Below are 13,330 nucleotides of genomic sequence, written 5' to 3'. Positions count from 1 at the left end.
TAAATAGGAAAGTCTTTGCCTAGTGCCTGAAAATAGATAAATATTGTACCAGGCATGCCTCCCTGTGGAAGACACCACTGAAAAGGCCTGTTTTTGTGTTGCCATTCTCTGCTCCTGCAGAGTGGGCACATGATTAGTAGCTGTTACTGACAATTGGTGGGAGAGGGGGTCTATAAGTAAGTTTGCTAACTCCATGCTCCTAAACATGCCCTTGGATGCAATTCCCATTGCATTCAACATAACATTTTTGTTCTGTCGTATTGTTTTTGATCTTCTATTGCTTATTTTTTCTGTTTGAACTATAGATCTGCTATTGATCTTGAAGAAATGGCTTCTGGCCTAAATAAAAGGAAAATGATTCAACATGCTGTCTTTAAAGAACTTGTTAAGGTAAAATATATTAAATAGTAATACAGTTGGTTTTTCTGATCAAACATTCCTTGTTTCTACTTCACATTCTCATATAAACATTGTTGCCATATTTCTATATGAATATTGAGTGACCATTGCCAGTCTAATTGTAGGTATGTGCAATCTTGCTAAGACATCTTTTGGCTCTGGGACATCTTTACCACAATGCAGATTTTAATCTTACTCATTTTACATATTTCTTTCTACTGCAGAAACTATAATCTTAAGCATTGTGTTGCATGCGTTGCAATAATGAGTTGAATGGAGTGGGTTGTTAGCCAGCATTGGCGAGATTTACCCTTTATACAGTTGACAGTGGCTCAAATTAATACCAAACCAAAGTTTGTGCTACCTTAGTTTTAGTGTGGTGGTTATATTGACAAAACTGTAGTTACAGCAATTGCTCTGCTTCTGGAGTCCATTGTGCACAGAAGCAACAGCGCTTAGCAGGTGCAGAGGAAAGACAAATGGTTCTAATCAGTGGCTTGCCTGCACATTTGGGAGTTGAAATTATGGTTGGTTGACTTCCAGACTATGATTAGCTTGAACTGTGATTTACTGTGATGTCTAAAAGGAGCAACGGTGTAGTTTAAATGAATAACTGGATTTTATACCAATTGTATAGCTAGAATACCTCAATTGAGAGTACTGCAAAAGCAGGTGTATGTGCTGTTCAACTGACTTCACAGTGAGGTGATGATTGTAGGAACATCAGTGCACCATGCAGGACTTGCGAAGAAACACTGCTTCAAAGACGTTTTCTCCAGGGATTTGGTGGCTTGTCAGTCTCACAGCTGATCCTGCTGTGTCTCCACCATCTCTGCATGTGATGTCATATATGGGGAGCAGGTGGGGTAGGGTGGGGAATGTGACCTTGGCGGAGAAATTGGGACCTCTGCTAGGGCAGAGTTTACCCGCCCCTGTCTGGTCTTGTTAAACTTGTAAGGATGGTCTTGTTAAACTTGTTCACTGGCACTGGTTTGTATCACTGCTAGGTAATTGGAGGGGTTTTGAGTGGCACAGAACTGGGCAATGTTACCATTTATTGATATAGGATACCATTGTTTTATTTTGATTTCCAAGTATCTTAATTTCTCATTTCCAAAGTTAAGAGAGAAAGTGTTACAACCATGATGCTGGAAAAATATATTAAACCTTCAAACAAAACTGCACACTGAAAATCTTGTGTGTTGATTCTGAAGCTTTGGTTCGTAGCACACATGTATACTTTTTGCTTTATAGCTCGTAGATCCTGGAGTAAAAGCCTGGACACCAACAAAAGGAAAACAGAATATCATAATGTTTGTAGGGCTGCAAGGAAGTGGCAAAACAACATCATGTTCAAAGGTAACTTGCATTCTTCATAATATTTAACATAGACTGTTTGCTTTCAGATAGACATTTGTGACTATGAACAAAACTGAACTAAATTTTAGGGGTGCATTCAGGTGTTACGAGGCAAAATCTTTCTTGTATAAAGAGTTTGCCACAGATAGATCTCTGGGACTTTGAACTTAACTACTTTTGATTGAATCTAGACCTGCTGGTCCATGAACAGAAAGGCTTCTTTCATTTCCAAAAGGACTGCTGATCCAGTGGAGGCTTCTTTCTGAAGAGGGGAAGACATGACATTCATCTGTTTCCAACATCTCTTTGCAGCCACTAGCACGACTATTACCATTTAAGAAGGTCTCTTAGCACTGGAGTAGCATCTAGTTCAGGCATCCCCAAACTTCGGCCCTCCAGATGTTTTGGACTACAATTCCCATCTTCCCCGACCACTGGTCCTGTTAGCTAGGGATCATGGGAGTTGAAGGCCAAAACATCTGGAGGGCCGCAGTTTGGGGATGCCTGATCTAGTTAGTGAGTTCCTCTCTGGTCAAGAATGGATCTAATCCTATAATTGCAGGAGATCATTAAATGTTTTGTTGTACTTTTATAGAGTCTACATCTTGTACATAGCCATACCTTGACAAGACTTGAAAATAGTGGCATATAGTGCAGCCCGCCTGTCACTACATGACAGTAAAACTTCCCTGTAATTGTCATATAAAGGCAGCAGAACCCATATCTTCTGCAGCTCAGGGTTCTGCCCTAAGAGCTTACAAATGTAAGCGACTCTAAAATGAAAGAACCTTCTTCTGTTCTCATGCGCCATATTGGTTACTGTTAATTGCTGCTTGTGCCACAAGGCGACAGAACAAAGACCCATTTTGGTCTTCTTATTGGGCACTGAAAAATAATGAAAACATGATGTAATGCTCTTGAGAGTTCTTAATACTAAACTTGACATTATCATTACATCTTTGAATTTCTTCTTAACAGTTGGCATACTACTACCAGAGGAAAGGCTGGAAGACATGCTTGATATGTGCGGATACTTACAGAGCAGGTAAAATACTTTCCCCCCCCCAGCGATTCCATTTTCACTAGGTGTGCATATTCTACATGGCTAACAAATACTGTCTGAATTCTACAGGTGCTTTTGACCAGTTAAAACAGAACGCAACAAAAGCAAGAATTCCATTCTATGGCAGGTATGTATCTCCAAGTTCTGTTGCAAAAATTATGTTATCAGATTCTGAGATGATATTTGAAGAACAATTTTAGTCAATGTGCTGCCCCCAAGATGAAGTTGTTTCAAACTCCCATCATCCCTGACCCTTGGCTATGTTCGCTGAGGCTGATGGCCACAACTTCTGGAGGACATTTTTAAAAAAAATAAAGCTAGAATTTAACTATCTCACACTTTCTGATTTTTAAAGTACTTCTCATGGCTGTGAGAGAAGCTTAGTAACTTGGAATCAATGTCTTACATCCAGAAGTAAGTAAGTTTGGGTTTCAGTAGAGCTCTCTATGCAATCCTGCTACATGTACATAATCGCACTGTACATGCCGGTTCTCACTTACAGTATATACATACGTTGAGTCCATTAGTCACACTCAACAACCCTCCATTCTCCAAACAGGGCTTTTTCTCTGGAGGAATTACATGGGCATGCTGTCCCCTATTACATACAGTATTTACTAAATTTATAGACTGGTTTTCATAATTAATTGAAAGCAGTTCACAAAAAAAGAAAAGAGAACAATCCAAATAAGAACCAGTAATCCAGTGCCAGTTGCACACATATAGAACGAACTATATGTGGGCAAAACTGCAGTTTGTGAGGATACTGTAATTGCCAAGGGATGCTGAGGAAAATGCTAACCTGTTCCTTTCCCCCAGCTCCCACTAGTTAGCAAAGTAGCAGGACCTTAGCATAACTTTGTTTCCAAGCCTGCATTCATTGCACTGGCACTCATAGTGCACCCAGTGTGCTTGTTCCTTTTCCTCTACTGTTACAGGCTGAAATTTAAAGTGCGTGTGCATTTGTGTGTTGGGCGGGATTGTAAACCAGTCAATAACTTGCTTTGGAAATGAGTTTCAAAACATTTGATCTTGCACAGAAAATTTGCAGACTCTTAGTGTCATAGGAAGTAGTCTAGAATAGCAGTGGTTGGTGAAGCAGTACACGTGTGGAAGCAGTGAGCTGCTTCTGTGAGGCACTGCAGGGCCAGGTAGCCCATCCTTACTAAGTGTTGGGCTGTGTCAGCACCATGCAAGCAGGCTGCTGATAGCAACACTTTATGCTCTCTGCTTGACAACTGCATACTTGCACTGTGGTTGCATACTTGCACTGTGGTAACATTGTCCATGTAACTGAAGCATGTGTGTTCCTGTTGGAACAGTTACACAGAAATGGATCCTGTGATCATTGCATCAGAAGGTGTTGAAAAATTTAAGAACGAAAACTTTGAAATAATAATTGTCGATACAAGCGGTCGTCATAAGCAGGAAGACTCACTCTTTGAAGAAATGTTACAAGTTGCCAATGCAATAGTAAGTAATGCACACAATTGCTTTATTTTTAACAACTGTGCTGAAAGTAGTCATGCTGAAATCCTGAAGTACTACCTTATCAAAATGAATATCTAGATTTAGTGGGGCTTACTCTTTAGTAAGTGTACCTAAGATTGCAGATTTTGAGTCTGTGCATAACATAGAGCAAATAATCATGAACAATTTTTGCTTTTTGGGTCAGGGACTGTTTTGAAGGGCCTACCTCAAAGTGCTGGTTTTGAGCTATAAAGCTTTAAATGGCCCAGGACCACAATATTTCAAGAACTGCCTCTTTCCATATGAACCTACCCGGACCTTGGGATCAATTTCTGAGGCCCTTCTTCATGTGCCTTCTCCACGATCTCCGGAGGGTGGCGATATGAGAACAGGCCTTTTCTGCAGTGGTTCCCCATCTGTGGAATGCTCTCCCCAGGGAGGTTTGCCTGGCGCCTTCATTATACACCTTTAGGTGCCAGGCAAAAATGTTCCTCTTTAACCACACCTTTGGTTGATTGATATCCTATGCCCTTTTAAAATGTGTTGGGGAGGGGGGGGTTTATTGGATTGTTTTTGTTTTTATTTTCATTATGTATTTTGTGTTTTTATATTTTGATTTTATCCTGTGAACCGCCCTGAGGCCAGATATAGGACAGTATGCAAATTTAATAAATAATTGTTATAATAATTGAAGGCGTCATAAAATGATCCAGATCTAGTACAGAGCTAAATAGACTCATGGTGGGCTATATTTTTGCAGACTATTACCAATAAGTCTGATATGTTGCAGATGCATGATTTTTATGATAAAATGCTGAACCAGCTTTTGAGGGCAGTGCAAACCTTCCAACTTTTATAAGTTCAAAATTTTAGGAAATGTTAAACTGGGCCTCCATATTAAAAATAATATTAGAATAATTGTTGGTTATAAGTAACCATTGGCATTGTGTAGTACTGCAAATGATTTGTCTTCTCCTTTGATAACATGCAAAAATGGTATTCCATAGGTAGTTGCTTAAAACACCTTCCTGTGTGTTTTCTTTATACTTGCTGATATGAAAGCAGTTGGAAAGAGAATTTTATTATTTGCTCTTGCTTGTGTAAATACTTACAGCAACCAGACAATATTGTTTATGTGATGGATGCGTCTATTGGTCAAGCCTGTGAAGCTCAAGCAAAGGCTTTCAAAGATAAAGTTGATGTTGCTTCTGTAATTGTAACAAAACTGGATGGCCATGCAAAGGGAGGTGGGGCACTCAGTGCGTAAGTATATTTTCACTTAATTATGGAGCTAAGTAGCACTGCAGTGACTGTAAATAGCTGAGTACAGTAAAACTGTTCAGAAAGTAATGCTAATCCTTTGCTTTGGTAATATTATTTTGAGGAACCTTATTTTCCCTCAAGGGGAAACAAATCATTAAGAATAATTGCCACCTCTTGTTACATTGGGGTGTGCATGTTTGGCTGTATGCTAAACTGTCTCTAATAGAGTAATATGGTATCCATTTTTCAAGCAGCAGAATCCAGTGGCTATAGTACTGTGATGAGGCTACCTTACCTATTCTTTAAACTTAAATTTAAGTAGGTTATGCTGTATCCACTGTGATTTAGCTCACAATTTTTAATGACGTTTTTCAAATTCAGAATGATGAATTTTATTTAAAATCCATTTTGCACAGCAGAATGCTCTGTGTTGAACTGAGTTATAGTTGACTTTGTCCTTCATTGCAGAGTGGCTGCCACTAAAAGTCCAATCATTTTTATTGGTACTGGAGAACATATAGATGACTTTGAACCTTTTAAAACACAACCCTTCATCAGCAAGCTTCTTGGTATGTATTCATTGCCGATAGGACAAAAAAAACCCTCTCTAAAAATATATTCTTCAGTGTGTTCAGATTATTTAAAAATCTCATGGTTTTTATTTTAGCTCCTGAAGATGCCTTTTTGTATTACAGGTATGGGAGATATTGAAGGACTGATAGATAAAGTAAATGAATTGAAATTGGATGACAATGAGGCACTCATAGAGAAATTAAAACATGGTAAGCAGTGCCAGAAGTATTACTAATACGCTGTGTAGCAGCTCAAAACACCTATTCATAAGTGTGTTTTGGAATGATTGAGTGTAGCAACCTAATTTTTATTAATGTAACTATCTTTGACTCCCACTTCCTTTTGCACTTCAGGTCAATTTACTTTAAGAGATATGTATGAACAGTTCCAAAACATCATGAAAATGGGACCCTTCAGTCAAATCTTGGTAACTATGGCTGAAACTTTTTTTTTTTTACAATCTGATAAGATTCTTTTTTCTCCTGAGTTCAGAAAATTCTGCACTAAAACATTAAAATTCTGTCTGATCTCGAATGCTACATATATTTCAAAAAGGGATTTAATTTTTACTTATAACTGTTGTAGGGTATGATCCCAGGTTTCGGAACAGATTTTATGAGTAAAGGCAATGAACAGGAATCGATGGCAAGGCTAAAGAAACTGATGACAATAATGGACAGTATGAATGATCAAGGTAAAGTATCCTGCAGTTGAGCAACTGAGTGACCGATGTGAAGTGTACTTACTACATTGTCAGAATAGTGAAAAGCCTAAATCAGGCATGGCCAAACTTGGCCCTCCAGCTGTTTTGGGACTACAACTCCCATCATCCTAGCTAACAGGACCAGTGGTCAGGGATGATGGGAATTGTAGTCCCAAAACAGCTGGTCTAAATGAATGATACCTAATCTTTGCTGTTTATAAAATTAAAATACTAAGCTAATAGTATAGAATTTTGAGTGGTTGACCTTTTAAAAAACCTGTAATTGACTCATAAGCATTTTAACAGTGCACAATAAATTGTTTATTTTCCCATGGCTTCTCTAATGTAGAACTTGATAGTACAGACGGGGCCAAAGTTTTCAGTAAACAACCAGGAAGAATCCAAAGAGTAGCAAGAGGTTCTGGTGTTTCAACTAGAGATGTTCAAGAACTCCTGACACAGTACACAAAATTTGCACAAATGGTGAAAAAGATGGGAGGCATAAAAGGACTTTTCAAAGGTGAGAATAATTACAGTTGCATGGATTTCATGTTCTCCAATTTAATCAGTTGCATAACTTTAGAAGCCCCAATTCTGGACTAATTTTAAAAACAAATAATGTTTTGTGCTTATGAATTTCCATATTCAAAGTAGATTACATGAGCATCGCCATGTAGAAAAGCTGTATGTAAATTTGGCTTCAAAACATCATTTTCATAGATATGTCCTGAAAAAGACACAAACAGTATTTTTCTACTTCCCTTGAAATCACTCCAGAGAATTGTGTTTGACCCTGTTTAAGAGATGAAGCTGAAACATGTGGTAGAGATAAGGTCTTGATTGTCTCTCTGAAAAGAAAGCAGACTTTTCTAATGAGACTAAGATTCATTGTTTTGTATAATAAATTTGTATACCAACCTGCAGCCGTAAGATCACAGGGCAGTTCACTGATAAGGCCTTGGATTCAAATGTCATATTTTCCATGCTGTGGAAGCAAACATTCTCTTTGCTTAAAAGTGTTCCCAAACTGTGGGGGAAGGACCAATCTATAGACAATCAAATAGGTTTTAACAGTGTTGAACAATGCCAGTCAATCCAGTTATCTAGAGTGAACAAGTATGATTTCTAGCAAAAGTGAGATTACTGACTTTTCTCTCAAATATACAACTGCCAGCACAGTAAGAGGATAAACACCCTGTAATGTTTCTGATGGGTTTGTCATTTCCCTCTCCCTCCTGTTTTTCCACCCCTTTAAGGAGGTGATATGTCGAAGAACGTAAATCCATCCCAGATGGCAAAATTGAACCAACAGATGGCAAAGATGATGGATCCCAGAGTTCTTCATCATATGGGTAATGGTTACAACCCCTCCCCCCCCCCGCTTACTGTAGGAGGCTAACAAAACCTATGGTTATGTGGTTATGTTTCAAAATTTAAAGGACAATTCAATTGTTATTGCCAAATTTCAGTTTCTCTGCAGAAGGAATGATGGAAATTATTTATCAGTAGCATATTGGTGCCAGGTATCAGTGCTAAGGACACCTTGTTGGAGTTCAAACAGTTTGAAACTGATTTTTTCCTTTTAAAACAAATTGGAGCTGGAGTAGACAGCTATTATTGCCTTCCATAAATTTTTAATAGAGCTCAAGTACTTTAGCAACTGTTAAATGAGAGCTTGTGCCACCAGCATTAGCACACACCTATGCTTAATACATTCTGTTCTGTTCTGTCAAAGCTATCCCTTGGGCATGCACTTCCATGCTGGGATTCAAAGAGCTACTTTAGACCTGCTTAAGGGCTTGGGTATGCCCTGTGGAATCTTCATTCTTTTTTGTCTTTGAAGACCAATACATATCACAGCATACATTGAAAAGTCACCTGTTTGCAGAATGGTTTGCAATATGACACAAAGGGCTTCTGTTGGACAAATGCTAGCCAAAAGTTACATTGCGCACACTGAACTAATTGTGCAGCTTTTTTCATTCCAGTTGACCAGTTCTTATATAAATGTTTCATCTTACTAGGCTTCTTCCAAACTGTAATGTTGAAGTGTCCATATTTAATATTCCTCTTTTATTCCAGGTGGCATGGCAGGACTGCAGTCAATGATGCGGCAGTTTCAACAAGGTGCTGCTGGAAATATGAAAGGCATGATGGGATTCAATAACATGTAAAAAGCCTTAATAAACTGACTTGATTAACCATTTGCTGGAACATCACTAAAAGAATGAGATCTCCTTTTTTTTACAGTGAAGGAGAATGTTAATGCAACAAGTGATGCTTTTGAAACTTCAATCTGAGAGGTTCTAGATTTATTTCTAGAAAGTGGTTATATTTTTGCTTAAATTGGTTCTTTTCTGTTTTAATTTTGATGTTACATGGAGAATTAAGTTAAAAATCAAATCATGTACAAATTTAATATTTAGAGGAACTTTTTAATTGCCTCATGGCAGCCGTTATATTTGTAAACAATTCAGAACTTTGGTTAATACCAATATGTCACAAATATACTGTAAAATAAAGTGGTTGTAAATTTAAGAGTTGGGGTTTCTTTGTGACTTTGCACTGGGCTTCAGAAGTAAGCTTCTTGTAAGGGAAGTATTGCCAGTGTTAACTTCAGAGTGTTCTGAAGTGTTCCTGGATAGGTTTTCTTGATTCAAATATTTACTTTGGACAAAGATTGCTCAATGGAAGGGTTCTGTCTGGAACCAAAACCTATTTTTCCAGTTCTGTGCAGCAGATCCAATAACTTTCCAAAATGGCAAGAACCACGTCACCTAGAAATGTTGATGTGTCTCTTTCACTTTATTTTGGAGGTAACTACTTTCCCAGTTGATACTACCTTCTCCAGAGCTTTTCTCACTGGAATCCCAAACCAATTATAGACAAGATCTAATAATGGCTGTGTGCCTCTCTAAGCTGTTTTTTCTGTCAGAGGTGGCTCCCAATTTTCTGAACCAACTGGTTAAAATGGTGGGAGGCTTCCAGTAGGTGGGGGCTGTATGCTAAAGCAAATGTGTGGCACTCGAGGGCCTGCACAAATTATTTACGTCTCTTCTACCTAGCCATTTATAATTGTAAAGCTTTCTCCAGCAGGAAAGATCCTTGCATAGAAAACAGGAGTGCAGGGAACTGTAAAAGGTAAAGGTAAAGGGACCCCTGACCATTAGGTACTGTCGTGAGTGACTTTGGGGTTGCGGCGCTCATCTTGCGTTATTGGCTGAGGGAGCCGGCGTACAGCTTCCAGGTCATGTGGCCAGCATGACAAAGCCGCTTCTGGCGAACCAGAGCAGTGCACGGAAACACTGTTTACCATCCTGCTTGGAGCGGTACCCATTTATCTACTTGCACTTTGACATGCTTTCGAAATGCTAGGTTGGCAGGAGCAAGGACCAAGCAATGGGAGCTCACCCCATCGCAGGGATTCGAACCGCTGACCTTCTGATTGGCAAGCCCTAGGCTCTCTGGTTTAACCCACAGTGCCACCTGCGTCCCGCAGGGAACTGTACTTAACCCTTAAAATGATTTCTCTCTCCTGTTCTAAGTGTATAGTCTTTCATTTCTGCAAAGAACATGGTTTTGCGCTAGTTAATATGTCAGACATAAGAATATTGAATGCACATAGTAAAGCTCTACATAATCAAAGTGCTGATCAACAGGTTTTTAAGTCCATCAACAAGCCTCATTACTATATTCAGTTAATTTGAAGCCCAATCTCAGGGACTAACTACCAAGCTATACTAATGCTTGGATAGATGTTGTCTGCCTGCCTTTCCCTTTCCTGCAAATAAATACATTGCCTTAGATCCAAAGTTTCATGCACGAGCAGACACCACTTCTAGCTTAGTGGTCCTGCTGGGTTCCCCCATGTCCCCTGACTGGCTGTAGCCCCCTGTGCCTCATTCCATATCTTTTCAGAGGATCCATCAATCCTTAGAAGTGGGTTTTAGGACGCTTAGGGGCCTGTTGTATAGGAGGGGGTCAAGTCCCACGATCTCTAAATTATCACATTATAAGATTTTTTAAAATGAAAAACCTAAGTGATTTTACTGTATGTTGCATTGGGAGCTGTATGTGATTACTAGTGGTGGTCTAACTAAGTTTATATTTTGGTATGAGCTTTCGTGTGCATGCACACTTCTTCAGATACATGTGCATGCACACGAAAGCTCATACCAAAATATAAACTTAGTTGATCTTTAAGGTGCTACTGAAGGAATTTTTTTATTTTGCTTCGACTCAGACCAACACGGCTACCTACCTGTAACTAGTGGTGGTCTGTTATTTTCTTTTTTGGGGTCTGTCTTGCAGCAAGTTCTCTGGATATCAGTCTGGCTCTGTTGATCTGTTGTTTAACTTCATTGGGTGGATATTTTAGTTCTAAAAAGGTTTGCTGTAGATCTCTTAGGTGAGAGTCTGTAGAGTAAGAACAGAGGGCCTGGCTATATACAATGGATTGTTTGGTATGTTTGGGATGGTAGCTTAAAGCCTACAGCTCCCAAGTTAAAACAGTTCAACACATCATCAGAGATCTACAACCTCTCCTAGACAATGACAGTTCTCTTTCTCAAGCTCTGGGATGAAGACAGCCACCCAGTCTTTAAAACTCCTCACCCACAATAATACAACCACCAGACTTTACATGGACACTGGTACCAGAGCCTGCAATAAACCCAGATGCCAACTTTGCTGCCACATACACCGGGACACCACCATTACTGGCTCCAACAACATCAAACATACTACCGGTATCTAAGGACTATTTAATTGCTCATCTTCCAACATTGTGTATGCCATCAAATGCCAACAGTGCCCTTCAGGTCTCTATTGGACAAACAGACCAAATCCTACATCAAAGGATAAATGGACGTAAACCTGACATCAGGAGTCACAAGACAGAGAAATCAGTAGGAGAACACTTCAATCTCCCAGGACATTCTATACAAGATCTCAAAGTAACTCGTATTACAAAAGAATTTCAGAAATAGACTGGAAAGAGAAGTTGCTGAATTGCAACTTATTACCAAATTTAAAACCATGGAGAGACCGGTCTGAATAGAGACATTGGATTCTTATCTCATTATATATATAAAAATGTAAAAATCGTGAAACTGCATTTTCCACTTTTCTCTGTAACCGCTTGACCGATCGTCCTGAAATTATGACACAACGATCCAAGCCACTCCCCGAGCGTTGTTGGGGACAAAAATCCCTCAAATCACACACCTGGGCAGGTATAGACCTGGTTTTCCACCAAGTCAAACAGCGCCCTCAAGTGGCATAATACCCTCCTCCATCCCCTCCCTTCCTGTGAAATCTAAGCCACACCCACAAACCAAATGACATCATCAACCAAGCAACTGAAACCACCAAGGCGGCCATTATCACACCCCTAGGCCCCTACCAAATAACCAACATTGCCAAGTGGAGGTAGGGGCCTGCCTGGAGGGGATGCGGGGGGCGGGGCGAATAGGGAGCAGAGATACGTAATGGGTCAGAACAGGGTGGGGGGAGACACAGGGATGAAACCTGCCCTCTCCACAGTATCTCGCCTCGACTCAGGGGGACTCTGAGGCTCAGGGGTATCTGAAGGGGGGCTATTACCCTCCATTTCACAGACTAACGCACAGCAACGCATGCAGGGCCAGCTAGTACATGATAACTCTTTTAGCCATATCACCCCTTGCTTTTTCATGTAAGACCAATTGCAGTCGTTAACAGTCGTCAACAGGTCTACCACACCTATAAGCCAATCACCCATTCCCACCACCCTTCTAAGTAATACCCCTCCCCACCCTCTCACTATATATAAGGGTCTGGTGACTTCTGTTTCAGTGTATCTGAAAAAGTGTGCATGCACACAGAAGCTCACACCAATGACAAACTTAGTTGGTCTCATGCTACTGGAAGGAAATTTTATTTTGTTTTGAGTACGGTAGACCAACATGGCTACCTACCTGTAACTTTTAAAAAATCCATGATATGACCATCCAATCTGTCAAGCAAATAGTCTATAGCAGTGATGGCCAAACTCGACCCTCCAGCTGTTTTGGGAACTACAATTCCCATCACCTCTGACCGCTGGTCCTGTTAGCTTGGGATGATGGGAGTTGTAGTCCCAAAACAGCTGGAGGGCCAAGTTTGGCCATCACTGTTATAGATAAGGTAAGCAGGGTGGGTGAAGCTGTGGCCCTCCAGAAGCGCCGAACTCCAACTCCCATCAGCTCCAGCCAGCAGAGCCAACAGTAATGGATGATGGGAGTTGGAGTCCAGCAAGTGTAGTCCATGCGGGAGATGGATAAGGATTTTGTTGTTGTTGTTTCCTGTCGCTCCACAAACTATGGGCGCCCGACAACAGATGGCACTTAGGCTAGCTCGTCCTTGAGCCCTAACTCGCCCCTAGCCGAGGAGCCGTGGGGGTGGGGGTTGGGGCAGTGGCAGAGAGATGCTAGGCCGCCGCATCTACCGCCGCCCTTGCCCCCTCTGCCGCTAGAGGGCCC

General features: G+C 40.4%; 1 protein-coding gene across 3 annotated transcripts in view; it reads left to right on the top strand.

Annotated features, from left to right (window-relative positions):
* SRP54 (signal recognition particle 54) overlaps positions 1 to 13,330 on the top strand; it is a 41,498-nt gene that overhangs the window by 8,058 nt on the left and 20,110 nt on the right. For 2 of the 3 annotated variants that reach the window (XM_035109414.2, XM_035109406.2), the window contains exons 4-16: positions 306 to 390; positions 1,654 to 1,758; positions 2,737 to 2,803; positions 2,891 to 2,948; positions 4,144 to 4,294; positions 5,406 to 5,554; positions 6,023 to 6,123; positions 6,250 to 6,336; positions 6,481 to 6,554; positions 6,713 to 6,821; positions 7,180 to 7,350; positions 8,087 to 8,182; positions 8,913 to 9,368. In XM_035109414.2, coding sequence (XP_034965305.1) covers positions 306 to 390; positions 1,654 to 1,758; positions 2,737 to 2,803; positions 2,891 to 2,948; positions 4,144 to 4,294; positions 5,406 to 5,554; positions 6,023 to 6,123; positions 6,250 to 6,336; positions 6,481 to 6,554; positions 6,713 to 6,821; positions 7,180 to 7,350; positions 8,087 to 8,182; positions 8,913 to 9,004 — 1,345 coding nt within the window. In that variant the 3' untranslated portion in view covers positions 9,005 to 9,368. Of the gene's footprint in view, positions 1 to 305; positions 391 to 1,653; positions 1,759 to 2,736; positions 2,804 to 2,890; positions 2,949 to 4,143; positions 4,295 to 5,405; positions 5,555 to 6,022; positions 6,124 to 6,249; positions 6,337 to 6,480; positions 6,555 to 6,712; positions 6,822 to 7,179; positions 7,351 to 8,086; positions 8,183 to 8,912; positions 9,369 to 13,330 lie in introns of those variants that run through there. The other variant, XM_060272941.1, reaches the window with a different exon arrangement.

The sequence above is a fragment of the Zootoca vivipara genome, chromosome 1 (assembly GCF_963506605.1).
Source record: "Zootoca vivipara chromosome 1, rZooViv1.1, whole genome shotgun sequence".
NCBI lineage: Eukaryota > Metazoa > Chordata > Lepidosauria > Squamata > Lacertidae > Zootoca > Zootoca vivipara.
This window is presented reverse-complemented; position numbering and strand designations above follow the sequence as displayed.